This window comes from Hyla sarda, chromosome 2 (genome assembly GCF_029499605.1).
Source record: "Hyla sarda isolate aHylSar1 chromosome 2, aHylSar1.hap1, whole genome shotgun sequence".
Taxonomy (NCBI): Eukaryota; Metazoa; Chordata; class Amphibia; order Anura; family Hylidae; genus Hyla; species Hyla sarda.
Genome location: NC_079190.1, coordinates 177438174 through 177460431, shown reverse-complemented (window position 1 = coordinate 177460431; position 22258 = coordinate 177438174). Strand labels below are relative to the sequence as shown.

The following is a 22258-nucleotide window of genomic DNA, read 5'->3' as shown; positions in this document are numbered from 1 at the left end:
ATCCTCACTTCCTGACTAAGGATACTGGAGCTGAGACCCCCTGAAACATGACATATACCATCACTGTGGTTATAAATTCTCCGTAAGAATCTCAGCCTAGTGTAAGAATAAGTAAATGTCTGTATTCACATCCGTAAGTCTCATAACCAGATAGCATATGGACAGACAATGTCAAATCTAAAGGTCACTAGGGCCTCAATAGTGATTTCTAGAACAGTGTAACAAATGACACATAGAGCCACATAGAGCCAGTGATCTGATAGTAATAACAGATGGTTGATACTGCTATATACTGATTATAATCGTCCAGGTGAAGCAAACCCAATGCCTTTATACTATGGTTGGCTTCCAAGCTGTATAGCAAAAATAACAATAACTCAATATAGTGGAACAAGTAAACATTGGCATATATATGGACATTATGGAAATCTCTATTAGGGTGGGTTCACACCACAATTTTGCTATACAGTTTTGGTTTCATAAAAAAAAAAAAAAAAAAAAAAAAACGATGCAGCCGTACAGAAAACCATGCCCATAGACTTCCCATTCAAAACTGTATGCACCATAATGTATACGGTTGTCTCCGTTTTTCAAACCATACGTTTTTTTCTTTTTTTTTTTTCCGGACAGAAAACCGTGGCCTACCACGGTTTTTGGTCCGGGTGAAAAACCGTATTAAACTGTATACGTTTTTTTAAAACATGGGAGTCAATGGGAACTGTACAGAACCGTATGTGTGTACGGTTCTATCCGGTTTTTGACTTTCCACATAATGGTTTTTGACTTTATTCATAATGGAGTGAAAAGTTCAAACTTATGCTCTGTAGGGTAGCCAGTCCGGCCTGTGTATGGAGTATAGGGCAGCATTACTTTCCCTTGATGCTATACTGTGAATTTGATTCTGTACAGTAGGTAACTGTGTTTTTTCTCCAACATATATGGTTCACACATTAGGTTAGGGTTTTGGGCAGACTGAGAAGTGTCATCTACCTGCTATTATTTATATACATGTGCCCACTTGAACGTGGTTATATCCTCCACTCATGTTTTTATAGGAGGTAGCTCTGGTTAGAGCAATTTAAAATTGTTTTTAATTGTATTGTGTCTTTTTGTATCACTTAAAGGACAACTGCAGCGGTATGACACTTATCCCCTATCCACAGGATAGGGGATAAGTGTTTGATTGCGGAGGGTCCAACCGCTGGGACCCCCCGCGATCTCCCTAACGGGGCACCGCCATTAGTGCTCATGGTGAGCGCTAAGGCGCGTAGCGTCGACCTAGAGGTTGGCGGTGACGCCCCGTCTCCTCCCTGTCCCCATACAGTTCTATGGAGGAGAAGGGGAGGCACGAACGTTGCCTCCCCGCCTCTCCCATGGAGATGTATGGAGGAGGCGTGCCGGCTGCAACGTCATGCTGCGGCCGGCACGCCCCCGGCACGGGACAGCTGCGGCCCCGTACAGGAGATCACAGGGGGTCCCAGCGGTCGGACCCCCCGTGATCAAACACTTATCCCCTATCCTGTGGATAGGGGATAAGTGTTAATCACGCTGCAGATGTCCTTTAAATAAAGATTAATATTTTATACAGAATATTACTGTTACAGATAGGTGTGCATTGCACTTTAGTATATCCATTTTTTTTCTTCCTTTTTTATCATATATATTAGTTAGCTACTATATATCTTGGGATACTGTAACAGATATACATTGTGATACTGTAACAGTGATATTAAGACAGTGAGAAACAAAGCCACTGGTTGTTTAACCATAGACTTTGTGTATACTACAATACTATCTCTATGCTTGCAGATTTTATTACACTGATATTATTATGTAACACGGTTGAATCATAATGAATATGTAATATTATGAGAAGAATGTGAGGCGTTACTATCCACTATCATATTCCTATCCCAGGGCATGTCATTCTGTCTAGGGATTCAGCGGGGTGGGAAAGGATAATAGAATATGCTGTGAATACACGATGCACATTGTTTAAGGTTTTATACAGTTTTCCATTGTATATCATTTTATAGGTAAAATTGAATATAAATATATCACACATTGGCAACTCGGGTGAGTACACCCCTAAGTGGAAATGTCCACATTGGGCACAATTAGCCATTATCCCTCCTTGGGTCATGTGACTCGTCAGTGTAACAAGGTCTTACATGTAAATGTGGAGGAAAAGGTGTTAACCCTCGGACACTCTCTAATACTGGTGACTGGTAGTTTAACATTTCTCCTTATGCCAAAAAGTTGCTCTACATAAAGATGGCCTAGGCTATAAAAAGATTTTGAAGACTTTGAAACTGAGCTGCTTCACAGTGGGCAAGACCATACTCATCATAGTAAACTAAAGAAGTTGAGTGCACGTGCTCAGTATCACATCCAGAGGTTGTCTTTGGAAAATAGAAGTATGAGTGCTGCAAGCATTGCTGCAGTATCTTCTAAAGATGAAGAACACGACAAGCAGACTAAGGACATAGATTACTGAAACCATGTCCTGTGGTCTGATGAGACAAAGATAAACTTTTAGATGGCGTCAAGTGTGTTTGGTGGCAAACAGGTTAGGAGTTTAAAGTCAAGTGTGTCTTGTCTATCATGAAGCATTATGGTGGAAGTGTCATAGTCTGGGGCTACATGAGTGCTGCTGGAACTGTGGAGCTACAGTTCATTGAGGAAACCATGAATGCCCACATGTAATGTGAAATGCTGAAGCAGAGCATGATCCCCTCCCCTCAGAGACTGGGGCTCAGGGAAGTATTCCAACATGACAATGATCCCAAACTCACCTCCAATATGACCACTGCCAAGCATGTCTCCAGACCTAATCTGTGGGGTATCCACAAACAGAAGGAAGTTCAGGTAGGCAGTGCTGGAAAATACTGGTGGCCAATTTGGACATTTCCAAAACGCCATTTTGTAACTTTTGGGGGCTTCCGTTTCTACTCAGTGCATATTTCGGTAAAAATGATACCCTACTTATATAGGTTTGATTTTGTCGTACTTCTGGAAAAAATCATAACTACATGCAGGAAAATTTATACATTTAAAAATGTCCTCTTCTGACCCCTATAACTTTTTTATTTTTCCACGTACAGGGCGGTATGAGGGCTCACGTTTTGCGCCATGATCTGAAGTTTTTATCGGTACCATTTTTGTTTTGATCAGACTTTTTATTCATTTTTGAATGGTATGAAAAATGACCAAAAATACGCTTTTTTGGACTTTGGAATTTTTTTACGTGTACGCCATTGACCGTGCGGTTTAATTAATTATATATTTTTATCGTTCGGACATTTACGCACGCGGCGATACCACATATGTTTATTTTTATTTTTATTTACACGGTTTTATTTTTTTATGGGAAAAGGGGGGTGATTCAAACTTTTATTAGGGAAGGGGTTAAATGACCTTTATTAACCCTTTTTTTTAAAACTTTTTTTTGCAGTGTTATAGGTCCCATAGGGACCTATAACACTGCACACACTGATATCTTACACAGATCACAGGCGTGTATTAACACGCCTGTGATCAGTGTTATCGGTGCTTGACTGCTCCTGCCTGGATCTCAGGCACGGAGCAGTCATGAGCCGATCGGACACCGAGGAGGCAGGTAAGGGCCCTCCCGGTGTCCTGTAAGCTGTTTGGGATGCCGCGATTTCACCGCAGCTGTCCGGAACAGCCCGATTGAGCAGCCGGGATACTTTCACTTTCACTTCAGATGCGGCGGTCAGCTTTGATCGCCGCGTCTGAAGGGTTAATACAGAGCATCACCGCGATCAGTGATGCCCTGTATTAGCCGCGGATCCCGGCCGTTGATAGCCGCCGAGACTGACCCGATATGAAGCGTGACCCCGCAGCATATCGCGGGAGCCAGCGGAGGACGTAAATATATGTCCTTCGTCGTTAAAGGGGTACTCCGGTGGAAAACTTTTTTTTTTTTTTTTATCAACTGGTACCAGAAAGTTAAGCAGATTTTTTAATTACTTATATTAAAAAATCTTAATCCTTCCAGTACTTATTAGCTGCTGAATACTACAGAGGAAATTATTTTATTTTTGGAACACAGAGCTCTCTGCTGACATCATGACTACAGTTCTCTCTGCTGACATCTCTGTCCATTTTAAGAACTGTCCAGAGTAGAAGAAAATCACCATAGCAAACATATGCTGCTCTGGACACTTCCTAGAACGGACAGAGATGTCAGCAGAGAGCACTGTGGTCATGATGTCAGCAGAGAGCACTGTGTTCCAAAAAGAAAACCATTTCCTCTGTAGTATTCAGCAGCTAATAACTCCTGGAAGGATTAAGATTTTTTTACAGAAGTAATTTACAAATATGTTAAACTTTCTGGCACCAGTTGATAAAAAAAAAAAAAAAAAAAAAAAAAGTTTTCCACCAGGGACAGCAACATTAAATTCGATAATACAGACTGTGCACTCTCTACACTTTACATTGTAGCAGAGGGTAATTTCTTCAGTGTTTTCACATAAAATGATGACTAAAATATTTACAAAAAGTTGTACAAACATACATTATAATTCATCTATTCTAATGATTTTGTACATATCTAAGTACATAATATTGTGTATAAAGTGAAAAAACAGACACTCAGCAGTACTGAATGAGAGGTCATATACCAAAATAGCCCTGAATGGGTGCACGGTCAGTGTCTAATTCAGATACTTGCTGGAGAAGTCTTCATTTCTCACCTCATACGACCTCAAGCTGGAGCGATCAGATCTGCCATGTTCAGAACATGCTGAGTGACACAGCAAGGCTGCCCATAGACTAACACCTTCGAATTGAACGACCTAATACCATTTACTATTAAACAATGCCCTAAGACATCTGATGCAGCTCACACTGTGGTTTACATCCACAAAACACAAACCTAAGGAATAAAATACACAGGGGAAAAATAAGCACATCCACCTGAATTTTGCATTCGATGTTGCCTAAGTGCTTACATATATTTATGTATACAACATACAGTCCATAGATTCTACAGGCAAGCCTGTAATGTCAGATAATAGCTTAAAGGGGTACTCCGGCGCTTATCTTATCCTTTGGATAGGGGATAAGATGCCTGATCGCGGGGATCCCGCCGCTGGGGACCCCCGTGATCTTCCACACCGAACCCCGTTAGAATCAGCCCCCGGAGCGTGCTCGCTCCAGGTCTGATTACTGGCGATCACGGGGACGGAGCATAGTGACGTCACACGGGGGCGGAGCCATGACGTCACTATGCTCCGTCCCCGTGATCGCCAGTAATCAGACCTGGAGAGAGCACGCTCCGGGGGCTGATTCTAACGGGGTTCGGTGTGGAAGATCACAGGGGTCCCCAGTGGTGGGACCCCCGCGATCAGGCATCTTATCATCTAACCTTTAGATAGGGGATAAGATGTCTTAGCGCTGGAGTACCCCTTTACTATCCTTTCAGCAAACAGTATACAGGTGCAACACAGATAAAATTATGTTGGTGAACATTCCCTAATAGGAGAAATTCCACCTAGATGTATTTTGCTATCTATTCCGAGGCTGTTGCTGTGCTTTTGTACTTCTTAGGAAACTCATCAAATATTTACTCTTTTTTTATTTATTTTTTTATGCAGATTGAAGGCCAGCGTCATATACATAAAAATGTCTCAAGACGAATAGTGATGATGCCGCTCTCAAGAGACCACTTTATGACAACTATCTGCTCGCCTACACTTCCCAAAAATGTCACACAATGACTCACACATACTTAAAATGTTTTTATTTATATAAGTGTCAGAACAGCACAGCAAAGATTTTAAACTGCTTTTATGGATATCGCAACATGATTTGCCTTAAAATTGATTTATAAGACTGTTACACACCTGTCTTTTATTGGTGCCTGATGGAAACCATTGCCTTATAAAGGTGTCTGGCAGGGGTTTGGTCACTTTTGACTGAAGGAAGGGCTTGTACTAAAGGGCATTTTCTTTAAACAGAACAAATCAATTTCAATTTAAACAGAATGGATAAACAGACAGACAGATGTGAACAGAGCCTTATACTAATGACAACAGTGACCCCCCCCCCCCCCGACCTACGATGGCCCCGACATACGATCATTTCAACATACGATGGCCTCTCAGAGGCCATCGCATGTTGAAAGCACCATCAACATACGATGCTTTTGTATGTCGGGGCCATTGCATAAACGGCTATCTGGCAGCGCAAACTGCTTCAGCTGCCACCGGATAGCCGTTTACGGTGCCCCGTGTGGTCCACTGACGATCACTTACCTGTCCTCGGAGCTCCGGCGCGTCCTCTTCGGGATCCCCTGCATCATCGGCGCTCTCCTCCAACGTCATCACGTCACTGCGCACGCCGTCCCGTCATCCAATAGGAGTGGCGTGCGTAGCTACGTGATGACTGCGACGGAGAGCGAGGATGCCTCACCTCACACCGGGGAAGCAGAGGCCTTGCTGGAGCATTGGGGACACCCCGGGGACGCGGCGGGAACACGGTCTGGAGCGGCGGGAACACGTGAGTATAACCTCCAATACCAGTGGTTTTCAACCTGCGGACCTCCAGATGTTGCAAAACTACAACTCCCAGCATGCCCGGACAGCCGTTGGCTGTCCGGGCATGCTAGGTGTTGTAGTTTTGCAACATCTGGAGGTCCGCATGTTGTAGACCACTGTCCTATACTTTACATTGCACGGATCCCTCAACATACGATGGTTTCAACAAACGATGGTCCATTTGGAACGGATTACCATCGTATGTTGAGGGACCACTGTATTTCAAATTTTTTTGTGTATGTTTTCTGTCGGGTTTTTCATCAATGAAGTTTTGATCAATGGGGATTTGGTTAAACCTCCCAACAATTGTTAAAACGTGTGGAAAGAAGTTCTCAGCTAAGCCCTTTGCCCATCTATTTCTGCTTTTCACATAGAGTTTCAAAAGCAGTATACTGATTTATACAAAGTCGTGTGAGTACATAGAGTTTGTTAAACTTTGGAATACAGAACATCTTAACCCTCCAAATTACCAAAGTTTGAGTGAATACGGCCTCATGCACATGGCTGTACTAAGCACTGAACAAGATCCAATCAGTAGAGGGCCAAACAATGCATCTACAGGTTCCTTTGGGGCCTTACAAAAATGTAAACAAAAGCCTATGGACATCTTTTTTGCCCCCAAAAGAGGCTAACAGAAAAACATTAAGCCATGATCCACTGAATGCCATACTATGGAGCTATTCCACCGTAGAACCAATCAATGACATACAGTCAGGTCCAGAAATATTGGGGCATTGACACAATTCTAAAATTTTTGGCTCTATACACCACCACAATGGATTTGAAATGAAACGAACAAGATATGCTTTAACTGCAGACTGTCAGCTTTAATTTGAGGGTATTTACATCCAAATCAGGGGTACGGTGTAAGAATTACAACAGTTTGCATATGTGTCTCCCACTTGTTAAGGGACCAAAAGTAATGGCACAGAATAATAATCATAAATCAAACTTTCACTTTTTAATACTTGGTTGCAAATCCTTTACAGTCAATTAGAGCCTGAAGTCTGGAATGCATAGACATCACCAGATGCTGGGTTTCATCCCTGGTTATGCTCTGCCAGGCCTCTACTGCAACAGTCTTCAGTTCCTGCTTGTTTTTGGGGTATTTTCCCTTCAGTTTTGTCTTCAGAAAGTGAAATGCATGCTCAATCGGATTCAGGTCAGGTGATTGACTTGGCCATTGCATAACATTCCACTTCTTTCCCATAAAAAACTCTTTGGTTGCTTTTGTCGTTTGCTTTGGGTCATTGTCCATCTGCACTGTGAAGCGCCGTCCAATGAGTACTGAAGCATTTTGCTGAATATGAGAAGATAATATTACCTGAAATACTTCAGAATTCATCCTGCTGCTTTTGTCAGCAGTCACATCATCAATAAATACAAGAGAAGCAGTTCCATTGGCAGCCATACATGCCCACTATGCCATGACACTACAACCACCACCATGCCTCACTGATGAGGTGGTATGCTTAGGATCATGTTCCTTTCCTTCTCCATACTTTTCTCTTCCCATCACTCTGGTACAAGTTGATCTTGGTCTCATCTGTCCATAGGATGTTGTCCCAGAACTGTGAAGGGTTTTTTAGATGTCATTTGGTAAACTCTAATCTGGCCTTCGTGTTTCTGATGCTCACCAATGGTTTCCATCTTGTGGTGACCCCTCTGTATTCACTCTGGTGCAGTCTTCTCTTGATTGTTGTCTTTGATACACATACACCTACCTCCTGAAGAGTGTTCTTGATCTGGCCAACTGTTGTGAAGGGAGTTTCCTTCACCAGGGAAAGAATTCTTCGGTCATCCTCCACAGTTTTTTTCCTTGGTCTTCCGGGTCCTTTGGTGTTGCTGATCTCACCGATGCGTTCCTTCTTTTTAGGAATGCTCTAAAAAGTTGTTTTGGCCTCGCCTAATGTTTTGTCTCTCTCTCTCTCTGATGGGTTTGTATTGTTTTTTCAGCCTAATGATGGCTTGCTTTGGATCTCATCTTGAGAGCTGCCAGCAACAGATTCAAAATGCAAATAGCACACTTGAAATGAACTCTGGACATTTTATCTGCTCATTGTAATTGGGATAATGAGGGAATAACACACACCTGGTCATGGAACAGCTGAGAAGCCAATTGTCCCATTATTTTTGGTCCCTTAACAAGTGGGAGGCACACATGCAAACTGTTGTAATTCCTACACCGTTCACCTGATTTGGATGTAAATACCCTCAAATTAAAGCTGATCGTCTGCAGTTAAAGCATATCTTGTTTGCTTCATTTCAATCCATTGTGGTGGTGTATAGAGCCAAAAATGTTAGAATTGTGTTGATGTCCCATTATTTATGGACCTGACTGTACATTTATAATACTGAATCCCAGGGGACTTGGTGCACCGCTCTACAGTTTCCTGCCTCTGCTCTATGCATAAGCCTAAGACTTATAGCAGAGATCATTAATGTGCTTTAAGGACAGGTAAGCTTCACAGAGATCAATACTGTAACAAATAGGAAGTGGCCTTGTGCATCATATTAATTATTTATCAGGAGACATTGTTGTGCATATTTCATACAGCAGAAAACAAAATTGTTGTTTTTGGGTCACAAATATAAAACTAAAACTAAATAAATAATATTTTTATACATATTTGTATGCTGCATTTATTTAGAGCAGTTTTAAAGGCTGGGCAAAAAGGTCATTGTCCCAGGAACGTGACTATTTAGGGAATTCTACCACCTTGCCATGCACAGCCCTCTTTACAGGTTATGGACACCTTTGCATGCATATATTACATCCTTGCTTTATATGATGGTACAAAAATAGTTTCCCTATAGGATTTTATTTCTAAACAAATCAGTTTAGTTTCTCTTCATTTTTACAGTCTCCTTCTTTTCACCTATTGTGAAGGCTGCTGTGTCCTGTGTACAGTGAACTCTGCCACAATCAGCCTGATGGTTCAGTCTTCAGCCCTTATCTCACCACTCCTGGATGGACATCTAAGCTGATATGAAACTTAGACCTGGTCATAAATAAACTTAAAAAAAAGTTTCAGAAAATTAAGATACATTTTTAATAAATAAAATAAGACCTATGGAGAAAATGCTTTTTTTAGACCATCGAAACACAGCAAGAGTTAAAGGGGTACTCTGCTGCTCAGCGTTTGGAACAAACTGTTCCGAATGCTGGAGTCGGCGCCGGGAGCTCGTGATGTCATGGCCCGCCCCCTCATGACGTCACGGCCCGCTCCCTCAATGTAAGTCTATGGGAGGGAGCGTGACAGCTGTCACGCCCCCTCCCATAGACTTGCATTGAGGGGGCAGGGCATCATGAGGGGGCGGGTCATGACATCACGAGCTCCCGGTGCCGACTCCAGCATTCGGAAAAGTTTGTTCCAAACGCTGAGCAGCAGAGTACCCCTTTAAATATGCAAAATATGTCTGTAGCCTTTAAAGGGGTTGTCCAGGGAGCAGAAACGTTTTTCCTCTTACAGACCCCAAAACAGTCTATGAAATATACTCTCCGTAAATTCACAGTCACACAGCAGTACAGTATGACAAAGACCCACACATTTTTGAGGGTCAAAGCATTACCACTTCTGTACCTATGCAGTTGTAATAAATGTAAGGTATAATCATTTTGAAATTTGCTGGATCTGTATTTTACCTACTGAACCGGACTTTACTCATGTGCATAAGATCTATATAAACAATACCTTCATGATTTATATGGTCAGTGCCTTTTTCTTTCTCTCCAAGTATTAGCATTCCAAAATGTTCTTGTTGACTGCAGAAAGCATTTCCAGTATAAAAGATTTCATTGTTTTCTTACCTGCCTGTATATCCAACTCAGGTTGGTCTTCGGGGACGAGCTGGATAACGTCAGACACATCCACCTGGTGATCATTATCTTCAGTTTCATCCTCGCTGGAGGATCTCCGTGTAGCTAAACAGATGCTACTTCCAATCTCCCGGCACAGAAAGAAGCCCCAACACTCAGGCATGAAAACCCAATCAGCTCCTGAAAATACATTAACCAAATGAATAGATTTCATATTAGAAGATGATCATATTTTCCATATCACTCACCTAGATTGTCATAGATACCTAGATACATCATCGTTTTGAATACAATACATTATATGCACTAATGGTTTTAATAGACAGTGACTATGGTGTTATTAGGCTCAGTTACAGCAGATCAGCTGATGATGTCATTTATTCAGAAGTATTAAAGGGTACCTCTCATCAAAAAAACTTTTGATATATTATAGATTAATGTATGCAGAATAACTTTACAATTGCATGTTATTGAAAAATATGCTTCTTTCTATTTAATTTTCCACTTTGAAGAAATGACCACTAGGGGTCTCCCTACCAGTCCTGGCAGCAAGCATTTCAGACTCATGCTGGAGTCCTAAACACTACGAGCTGCCAGTCTGCTTTGTTCACAAAGGAGAACACTCAGAGCTGCCAGCCTGCTTTGTTCACAGCCTGTTTGGCTGTGAACAAAGCAGGCTGGCAGCTCTGAGTGTTTAGGACTCCGGCATGAGTCAGAAATGCTTGCTGACAGGACTGATCGGGAAAAATACAATAGAAAGAAGCATATTTTTCATTAACATGCTATTGGAAAGTTATTCAACATTCATTAATCTAAAATATATCAAAAGTTTATTTCACGAGAGGTACCCTTTAAAGGGGAATTCCGGGATTTTTTTTTATTTGACTATGCTACAGGGGCTGTAAAGTTATTGTAGTTCATAATATAGTGTCTGTACCTGTGTGTGACGGTTTTTTCCATATTCTTATGTGATTTTCACCCCAATATTTATTTTTACCAGCATACAAAATGACTGCTGTCTTGAATTTTTCCCAGCTTGCAATGCGGTCGAGACCTGACTCACTAGTCAGCTGATGACAAGGAGCCTATCTGCTTCAATGGGTGGAGCGATCAATCTGCAACTAATGCAACAGCTGTAGGCACCCTGATTGAAAACCACAGGTCTTTTGTTCCAATGGGTGGGGTGGCTGGTGTGTGGGAAGGAGGAAAATGGTATCATGGGATTTGTAGGCAAACAAGAAAACTGAAAACAGGAAATACAAGTTCACAAAAAGCTAGCCACAGTGTTATGGTAATCTCACAACATAGCCATTTAGCCCAAGACAAGTGCAGATCCTTCCTAAGCATGTCCATTACTGTCTGCCAGGTATGTGCTAAAATCACCTTATGGTGGATGAGCCGTTTAAGCAAAAGGGTGTGTACGGCAGAGAATAATGATGCGCTAACCATGTAATAGCCTTATACTAATGGGAATAGGGGTAAGGTTAAAAACAACATTGGAATATACACAACATATTTGAGAAAATCATTTTCGGCTTTCTATAATGTGCTACAACAATCCGGCTTAGTTAGATGAATGATGAAGTTGTCCATATAGCAGCAAGCTCATGTGATAGCCTATACAGCAGTGGTCTTCAACCTGCGGCCCTCCAGATGTTGCAAAACTACAACTCCCAGCATGCCCGGACAGCCAACGGCTGTCCGAGCATGCTGGGAATTGTAGTTTTGCAACATCTGGAGGTCCGCAGGTTGAAGACCACTGCTATACAGGATAGGGTGTTGGCTTGCTTACCCCTGAAAATATCACTAAACGTCTGCTTACAAGGTCATAGTGTCAGCCTGTGCTTCCTCTATATATGTATCGCACTTAAGCAGAGGAAAGAGAGAGAAGGAAAACCTTTAGGTCAGTAACCAATGTAAATTGTCACAAGCGTAAAATCCATGAGATGTGCAGAAAATAAAACCTCCTTGATGTTATCGCCCCTACAACAGTGAACTATAGGGATTACATTATGGGACGGAAGCAGTTTTTATCATTCAAGAATACTAAAATAAATCCAGATAAGTCCTTATCCGGGTTCCTGCCTGTTCGGACCGACAATAAATCCATGTAAACCCAGCAACCAAATGTCTTCCAAAAGTGATGAATTCTCCCTAAATATCCTACATGCAAAGTATTAGGAGTTATTCCACCAGAAAAAGAACTTTCTACCTTCTCTATTAATCTTTCTACTTTGATATAGGGGCAAAACAAGTCTATGTGAGGGATTTATTTTCTGTCTGACCACAGTGTTCTCTGCTGACACCTCTGTCTATGCCAGGAACTGTCCAGAGCAGGATAGGTTTGCTATGGGGATTTATTCCTGCTTTGGACCGTACCTGACATGGACAGAGGTGTCAGCAGAGAGCACTGTGTTCAGACAGAGAAGAAATTCAAAAAGAAAAGAACTTCCTCTGTAGTATACATCAGCTGATAAGTACTGGAAATATTAAAATAGAAGTAATTTACAAATCTGTTTACCTTTCTGGCACCAGTTGATTTAAAAAAAAAATGTTTTCCACCGGAGTACCCCTTTAAATGTACAATGAGAACATTCAGCAACCTTAGGGTATGTTCACACTGAGGAATCGGGGCGGAAATCAAGCAGAAATTTTCTGCCTCAAAATATTGTTACTTTTCCACAAGAACTCACAGAGATTTTGCATGGAATTGGCGCGGAATTCCGCACGGAAATGCAGGTTTCATGCGGAGGAGTATCAAGTATTTCTATTCATAATTATATATTTTTTTCATGCAGAAATTCTGCGTGGATTCCGCGTGGAAATGCTTCTGACTCAAAAAAATATATAACATTGATCTCTATGGGAGAACGACGCTGATTTCGCCTGAAAGAACGAACATGTTCTTTCTTCAAGCGGAACATACTTCCTCCTCAGAATTCTGCTTAAGGAAATTCCTCAGTGTGAACTGAGGAGCAGAAATTCTGCAGAGCTCTATGGGGATTTCACAGCTGAATGAATTGGAGAGGAAAAAGCGAGCAGAATTACTCGTGGAAATTCCTCTCCAATTCCTCAGTGTGAACATACCCTAAGGCTGTGTTTAAATGGTGATGTTTACCTGCAGTGTTTTTTTTTTTTTTTGCAAATTTGCTGTGATTCTGGTGAATTGTTATGGAAAAAATTGTGCAATTTTACCATGATTTGTCCAAATGCATTAAAAATTTATGCTGCAATTTCGCCATAATTAAAACAAGCCAAGAATGTGGAAAAATCTCACCATGTGAACACAGTCTCAAAGAGGTTTACCTAGAGGTTTGTTAAAGGGGTACTCTGGTACTGAACAACTAATCACCAATCCACAGGGACCCCCACAATCTCCTGCACGGTGCTTCACCTCTCACCATGCATGGACCAGGCACCGCACGCAGTAGTGACCGACAAGCCCCCTCCGTGCATCTCTATGGGAGAGCAGGGGAGTCGGTCAGGAGATCAGAGGGGTTCCAGAGGTCGAACCCCACGATCAGAAACTTATCCTGTGTTCAGTACCAGATTACCCCTTTAACTGTTCATACAGCAATTCCCTAAAAGCATACGTCCATCCCTCAATGTAATAACAGCAGCCAACTGTGCCACAGAGAACAATGATACTCCTATGGTAACAATGAGTCAGCTTCAGCAAATATGTTTTATTATTGTTATGATCCACTGGAAACAAGCAGGTTGTAATGTCACTTATTGCCACGTCTCCGTACAGAGACCCCATCTGGTAGCCTTGCCGCAGATTAGTGCCCTTGTACAGTCATGGCCGTAAATGTTGGCACCCCTGAAGTTTTTCTAGAAAATTAGGTATTTCTCACAGAAAAGGATTGCAGTAACACGTTTTGCTATACACATGTTTATTCCCTTTGTGTGTATTGCAACTAAACCAAAAAAGGGAGGGAAAAAAGCTAATTGGACATAATGTGACACCAAACACCAAAAAATGGTCTGGACAAAATTATTGGCACCCTTAACTTAATATTTGGTTGCACAACCTTTGGAAAAAATAACTGAAATCAGTCACTTCCTATAACCATCAATAAGCTTCTTACACCTCTCAGACGGAATGTTAGACCACTCTTCCTTTGCAAACTGCTCCAGGTCTCTCTTATTGGAAGGGCGCCTTTTCCCAAAAGCAATTTTAAGATCTCTCCACAGGTGTTCAATGGGATTTAGATTTGGACTCATTGCTGTCACTTCAGAACTCTCCAGCGCTTTGTTCCCATCCATTTCGGGGGGCTTTTTGACATATGTTTGGGGTCATTGTCCTGCTGGAAGACCCAAGATCCATTGTGCTGCTGGAAGACCCAAGATCTCGCACGCAAACCCAGCTTTCTGACACTGGGCTGTACAGTGTGACCCAAAATCCATTGGTAATCCTCAGATTTCATGATGCCTTGCACACATTCAAGGAACCCAGTGCCAGAGACAGCAAAACAACCCCAAAACATCATTGAGCCTCCACCATATTTCACTGTAGGTACTGTGTTCTTTTCTTTGTAGGCCTCATTCCATTTTCGGTAAACAGTAGAATGATGTGCTTTACCAAAAAGCTCTATCTTTGTCTCATCTGTCCACATGACATTTTACCAGAAGGATTTTGGCTTACTCAAGTTCATTTTGGCAAAATGTAGTCTTCCTTTTTTATGTCTGTGTCAGCAGTGGGGTCCTCCTGGGTCTCCTGCCATAGCGTTTAATTTAATTTCAAGTCGATGGATAGTTCACGCTGACACTGATGCTCCCTGAGCCTGCAGAACAGCTTGAATATGTTTGGAACTTGTCTGGGGCTGCTTATCCACCATCCGGACTATCCTCTGTTGACACCTTTCATCAATTTTCTCTTCCATCCACACCCAGGGAGATTAGTTACAGTGCCATGGGTTGCAAACTTCTTGATAATGTTGCTCACAGTGGACAAAGGCAAATCTAGATCTCTGGAGATGGATTTGTAACCTTGAGATTGTTGAAATTTTTCCAAAATGTTGGTTCTCAAGTCCTCAGACAGTTCACTTCTCCTCTTTCTGTTGTCCATGCTCAGTGTGGCACACACAGACACACAATGCAAAGACTAAGTGAACTTCTCTCCTTTTTATCTGCTTTCAGGTGTGATTTCTATATTGCCCACACCTGTTACTTGCCGCAGGTGGATTTAAAGGAGCTTCACATGCTTGAAACAGTCTTATATATCCACAATTTTGGAAGGGTGCAAATAATTTTGTCCAGGCCATTTTTGGAGTTTGGTGTGACATTATGTCCAATTTGCTCTTATTCCTCCCTTTTTTGGTTTAGTTCCAATACACACAAAGGGAATAAACATGTGTATAACAAAACATGTGTTACTGCAATCCTTTTCTGTGAGAAATACTTCAAATTTCAGGGGTGCCAACATTTACGGCCATGACTGTATAAGGCTATTCTGCAGCCAAACCCCCAACATGTAAAGTTGAAATCTGTATTAGAAATCCGACGGTATGCTTTCCGATCTCTGACGTGAATACGTTATTTTCATGTGCACCTGTGATGACCGATTGTGACGAATAAAAAATTCCAGATTTAGAAGGTTAAATTACAGAAAGTATAGGAATTTCTCTCACACTTATCACTGTATTACATTATTTTTCACCACTCAATCCGTAGCTGTGAACCACCTGCTATCCTGTGACACGTGTGTCATTTCCTTACCATAGTTATATACCTGCTATCGTATACTGTTATTTTTATGGCACTATCTGAATATATGGCATTATCGGATTCCTGCGGTGTATATGACCCTGACTCTCAGGCATACTTGATAACACTAACAGGTGTGAATATTGTACATTTTCTCATTGTAGACATCCCCCGTGGCTGCAGATTCCAGTATGGTTGAGCTAAATATAAAGAGATTACAAAAGACTGAGTGTCAAAACCTAATGAAATAGTGTAATGTTGTGACAGTGTCACAATTCCCTTCTCCTGCCTGACTTTACATTGGGGTTAAAGGGGTTATCCAGGAAAAAAAACTTATATATCTCAACTGGCTCCAGAAAGTTAAACAGATTTGTAAATTACTTCTGTTAAAAAATCTTAATCCTTTCAGTACTTATGAGCTTCTGAAGTTAATGTTGTTCTTTTCTGTCTAAGTGCTCTCTGATGACACCTGTCTCTGGAACTGCCCAGTTTAGAAGCAAATCCCCATAGCAAACCTCTTCTAAACTGGGCAGTTCCTGAGACACGTGTCATCAGAGAGCACTTAGACAGAAAAGAACAACCTTAACTTCAGAAGCTCATAAGTACTGAAAGGATTAAGATTTTTTAACAGAAGTTATTTACAAATCTGTTAAACTTTCTGGAGCCAGTTGATATATATATATATATATATATATATATATATATATAAAATAAATAAAAAGTTTTTTCCTGGATAACCCCTTTAAAGAACTGCAGGGAGCTGGATGGGCTCCCCTGAAGAGTCTAATGCAGTGGTCTCCATACTGTGGCCCTCCAGTTGTTGCAAAACTACAACTCCCAGCATGCCCGGACAGCCAACGGCTGTCCGGGCATGCTGGGAGTTGTAGTTTTGCAACAGCTGGAGGGTCACAGTATGGAGACCACCTGTCTAATTCATGGTCCTAGTCTAATAACCAGGACTCTTTCTGCATCATATTCTCTTTCCATGCAACTGTACCACCAGTGTGCTCCTGTCTGCAGTCCATAGCAATACACTGAGTTTCATGATAAAGTAAAAATCTATCTGTAGTGCTAAAAATAGTCCCAGGGTAGCCCAGACCTAAATATGTATAAGGGGATGTTCACACGTGCACATTGGTACCAAAATCAGTCCCAGGGTAGCCCAGACCTAAATATGTATAAGGGGATGTTCACACGTGCACATTGGTACCAAAATCAGCTGCAGAAAATCTGCAGTAAAATACGCACATGTAAACATACACCAAGGGTCTGTTCACACAGGCGAATTTTGTGCAGGTTTTCCACAGTGTATTTTGCTACCTTTCACTTCAACAGGTCTGCAGAAAATCCCCACTCTGCAGATTTTCTGCTGACCCATTGTCAATGGTAGCAGAATCCACTGTGGACTTTTAACAGCAAAAAGAATTTGCACAAAATCCACTTGTGTGAACGTACTCTTAGGGCTCGTTCAAACGGGTGGATTTCATTGAAGTCAATGCCGCAGAGAGCCCGCCCCTATTTAAACTCACAGAGGGAAACATGCAGTGACACCTGCCCGTGTTCACGAACCCTTAGGCTATGTTCATACAGGTGGCGGAATTTCCACAGTGGAAACATCTGCCGTGTAAATTTCGATTCCAGCCTCTGCAGAAAGAATTGCTAATTCTTGTTATATTGCCAATGCTTTCTGCTAAATCTGCTTGGAAATGCATTGCCATCTATGGAGACAGCGCATTTCCAAGTGGTCCTGGTGCTGGCATGTTCTGGCTGTGCCCGCCGTCTGCGGTATGTCGTTACGGAATTTTCCCAGGCGGACATTTTGCCTTGTGGACAATTCAAACACAGAATTTTAGCCCTCTTTTTCTCACTGGTTGTTTATTTTGTTTTTTATATTGTAGCATGCGATGGTGTTTTTCTCCTAGCTTGTGGTGGCTATTAGAGATGAGCGAACTTACAGTAAATTCGATTCGTCACAAACTTCTCGGCTCGGCAGTTGATGACTTTTCCTGCATAAATTTATTCAGCTTTCAGGTGCTCCGGTGGGCTGGAAAAGGTGGATACAGTCCTAGGAGACTCTTTCCTAGGAATGTATCCACCTTTTCCAGCCCATCGGAGCACCGGAAAGCTGAACTCATTTATGCAGGATAAGTCATCAACTGCCGAGCCGAGAAGTTCGTGATGAATCGAATTTACTGTAAATGCGCTCATCTCTAGTTGCTATCCTCACATAGACCTCTACAGGGTGAAAGAAAATGTCACGAGTGGGAGATTTTATTGGCAATTTTTTCCTCACATTCTTATAGGAAATCTTAAATCACATGACGAAAGAATCACATGACTTATATTGTGAAAAACACAGGTGGAAAAAAACAAAAAGGACAAAAAACACTTTTTAATTAAATGTGTCACAAAATACCCCCCCAAAAGGGAAGGGTGGGGGCACAAAATCCTCTGAATATCCCCCCTGTATGTCTTAACATGGGCACCATGCTTGAGGAATACAGTGCACCCTCTGGGCAATGCCCGGTTTGCAAAAATAGAGGAAATCTTTGGTATATAAGTGGCACACTGAGTAATGACTGGTTGTGGGCATGAAGAGGGACCTGTTCATACTATTCAGGGACTCCAGCACAATACTTCGGTCTGGATATTTTTTTATCAGATTTCCCCTATAAGAAGTTGGGATCCTGCAGATCTATGGGCAGGAGCAGGTGGGCATTCATCAGGGTGGGCATTCATCAGGGTGGGCATTCATCAGGGTGGGCATTCATCAGGGTGGGATTCATCAGGGTGGGATTCATCAGGGTGGCATTCATCAGGGTGGGCATCCCTGCAGCCAGCACTGACTTCTTGCTTGGGATTATCCATCCTGATCCCTTTGCCTTTATATACACATGTACTGTATTAGTAGTATGGACACTCCTTAGAGGATTCCAGTGCAGTGTGGTCCAGCAGTACCGCACGATGTGACCTGTCCTCTAGATGAGGGATAAGCCGCGGCTGTACGGTAACAATAGCCAGTGTTCTCCGCCACTGACACAATGCAGGCTCTGTGCTCCCTAGAAAGTTCCCAATGTGCAGGTGTGCCCTCCTGCTGCCACCCCAACCTGTGCCCGGACCCCTGTGCCGCCCGCACTCACCTCACAGGGAGCCCTCCACAGCAGCTGCTGCACCGCCTGCCCGCTCCTATCCTTCTCCTTCCCGGACAAACGTGCTGCACAAGCCGGCTCTCTGCCCAGGCTGTCCGGCCATACACGGGCTGGAGGTGTGGACACGGGAGAGGAGGTGGACACGGGATGAAAAGACCATACAGACTGGAGGCAGGATCCGCAGTGACCCGCGGGCGACACCTAGCAGCCGCAGCGAGAATAGCCCCGAACCGAGTGGAGACGGTGACAGGACCGCTGCGGATGGAGGTTTCCCATCACATGTCTATTATTGGTGTGTACATTGTATGTATCCATGGAATCGTATGTGGGGAGATGTATGTGAACAAGATAAATAAAGACAGATGCAGTCCCCCCATAATAAATAAAGACAGGCGCAGTCCCCCCCCATAATAAATAAAGACAGACGCAGCCCCCCCCCCATAAGAAATAGACAGGCGCAGTCCCCCCCATAAGAAATAAAGACAGACGCAGCCCCCCCCCCCCATAAGAAATAAAGACAGATGCAGTCCCCCCCCCCCATAAGAAATAAAGACAGGCGCAGTCCCCCCCCCCATACGAAATAAAGACAGATGCAGTCCCCCCCCCCCATAAGTAATAAAGACAGGCGCAGTCCCCCCCCCCCATAAGAAATACAGACAGATGCAGTCCCCCCCCATAAGTAATAAAGACAGGCGCAGTCCCCCCCCCCCATAAGAAATAAAGACAGGTGCAGTCCCGCCCCCCCCCCCATAAGAAATAAAGACAGACGCAGTCCCCCCATAAGAAATATAGACAGGTGCAGTCCCCCCGTCCCCCCCCCCATAAGAAATAAAGACAGGCGCAGCCCCCCCCCCCATAAGAAAGACAGATGCAGTCCCCCCCATAATAAATAAAGACAGATGCAGTCCCCCCCATAATAAATAAAGACAGGCGCAGTCCCCCCCCCTTAATAAATAAAGACAGACGCAGTCCCCCCCCCATAAGAAATAGACAGGCGCAGCCCCCCCCATAAGAAATAAAGACAGACGCAGTCCCCCCCATAAGAAATAAAGACAGACGCAGTCCCCCCCCCATAAGAAATAAAGACAGACGCAGGCCCCCCCCCCATAAGAAATAAAGACAGGCGCAGTCCCCCCATACGAAATAAAGACAGACGCAGTCCCCCCCCCATAAGAAATAAAGACAGACGCAGTCGTCCCCCCCCCCCATAAGTAATAAAGACAGGCGCAGTCCCCCCCCCCCATAAGAAATAAAGACAGGTGCAGTCCCCCCCCCTCCCCCAAATAAATAAAGACAGACGCAGTCCTCCTATAATAAATAAAGACAGACGCAGTCCCCCCCATAAGAAATAAAGACAGACGCAGTCCTGTCCCCCCATAATAAAGACAGGCACAGTCCCCCCATAAGAAATAAAGACAGATGCAGTCCCCCCCCCCATAATAAATAAAGACAGGCGCAGTTCCCCCCCCCCATAAGAAATAAAGACAGACGCAGTCCCCCCCATAAGAAATAAAGACAGGCGCAGTCCCCTCCATAAGAAATAAAGACAGACGCAGTCCCCCCCATAAGAAATAAAGACAGGCGCAGTCCCCCCCATAAGAAATAAAGACAGACGCAGTCCCCCCAATAAGAAATAAAGACAGACGCAGACCCCCCATAAGAAATAAAGACAGGCGCAGTCCCCCCCCATAAGAAATAAAGACAGGCGCAGTCCCCCCCCGTAAGAAATAAAGACAGGTGCAGTCCCCCCCCCATAAGAAATAAAGACAGGTGCAGTCCCCCCCCCATAAGAAATAAAGACAGGTGCAGTCCCCCCCCCATAAGAAATAAAGACAGGTGCAGTCCCCCCCTCCCCCAAATAAATAAAGACAGACGCAGTCCTCCTATAATAAATAAAGACAGACGCAGTCCCCCCCCCATAATAAACAAAGACAGGTGGAGTCCTCCCATAAGAAATAAAGACAGACGCAGTCCCCCCATAATAAACTGTGGTGTCCCGGTACCGTATTGCATACGGTACCTTGGTTAGGAGTCCCCAAAGTCAGAGTTCCTAGGAATTGTGGGGTTCCGCTTCTTTAGTCACCCCTTGTCACCCCTCAAATAGTTAATATTCTAGTAAATTATATGTAAATGCTGTATATTATATGTATGCTTACCTTCATAGCATCGCAGGACCTTAGGTCATGTGATTCGGGTTAGTACTCTATGGTAGGTAAAAGGGCCTTTGGAGGTTCATGGGTCAGGTGATTACTAGTGTTGAGCAGCATAGGCCATATTCGAATTTGCGATATTTAGCGAATATATGGACGAATATTCGTCATATATTCGCAAAATTCGCATATTCGTAATATTCACGCTTTATTTTCGCATATGCGAAAATTCGCATATGCGGAAATTAGCATAAACCAAAATGAGCATAAGCAAAAATGCGCATATGCGAAAATTAGCATATGTTAATTTTCGCATATGCGACAATTCGCACGCCAGTCTCACACAGTAGTATTAGAGCCTTCTTTACACCCCACAAGCTGGAAGCAGAGAGGGGTGGTCACTGTGATGTTTACTGTGAAAAAAATAAAATAAATGAATATTCGTAATTACGAATATATATTGCTATATTCGCGAATATTCGCGAATTCGCGAATATGCGATATTCGCGAATAAAATTCGCATTGCGAATATTCGCGAGCAACACTAGTGATTACCCATGAAACTTTGTAAAGCTGATTGACAGATGGTCTGGACCAATCCTAAAATGGCCAGCCCCTGCCCATATAAGGGAGCTTCAGCCAATAGATGCTGTCTTGGGTTGCTGACACTTCATGAGGACAGACCTCCGCAACTTACAACGACTGCTACTAGGCCACAGCCTGTCGGCCTCGCCTGAAACAAAACAGTGAGTTCTTACAACTTCCCCGCTTATGCTAGCAGGATCACTGGACCTAAACATACCCCTAAATCCAGGATCTATGCTTACAAAATCCTAATAATCTAAAGAATTTACAAAAGTCCCAACC

The 22258-nt window shown here is 43.0% G+C and overlaps 1 protein-coding gene across 4 annotated transcripts in view; it reads right to left on the bottom strand.

Moving 5' to 3' along the window:
• The window catches only part of MCF2L (MCF.2 cell line derived transforming sequence like), a 307099-nt gene extending 287692 nt beyond the window's left edge, over positions 1 to 19407 (bottom strand). For 2 of the 4 annotated variants that reach the window (XM_056555797.1, XM_056555802.1), the window contains exons 1-2: positions 19233 to 19407; positions 10375 to 10563 (exon numbers count right to left, since the gene is read on the bottom strand). In XM_056555797.1, coding sequence (XP_056411772.1) covers positions 10375 to 10546 — 172 coding nt within the window. In that variant the 5' untranslated portion in view covers positions 10547 to 10563; positions 19233 to 19407. The remainder of the gene's footprint in view (positions 1 to 10374; positions 10564 to 19232) is intronic. The other 2 variants (XM_056555804.1, XM_056555800.1) reach the window with 2 other exon arrangements.
• Positions 19408 to 22258: the final 2851 nt, after the last annotated feature.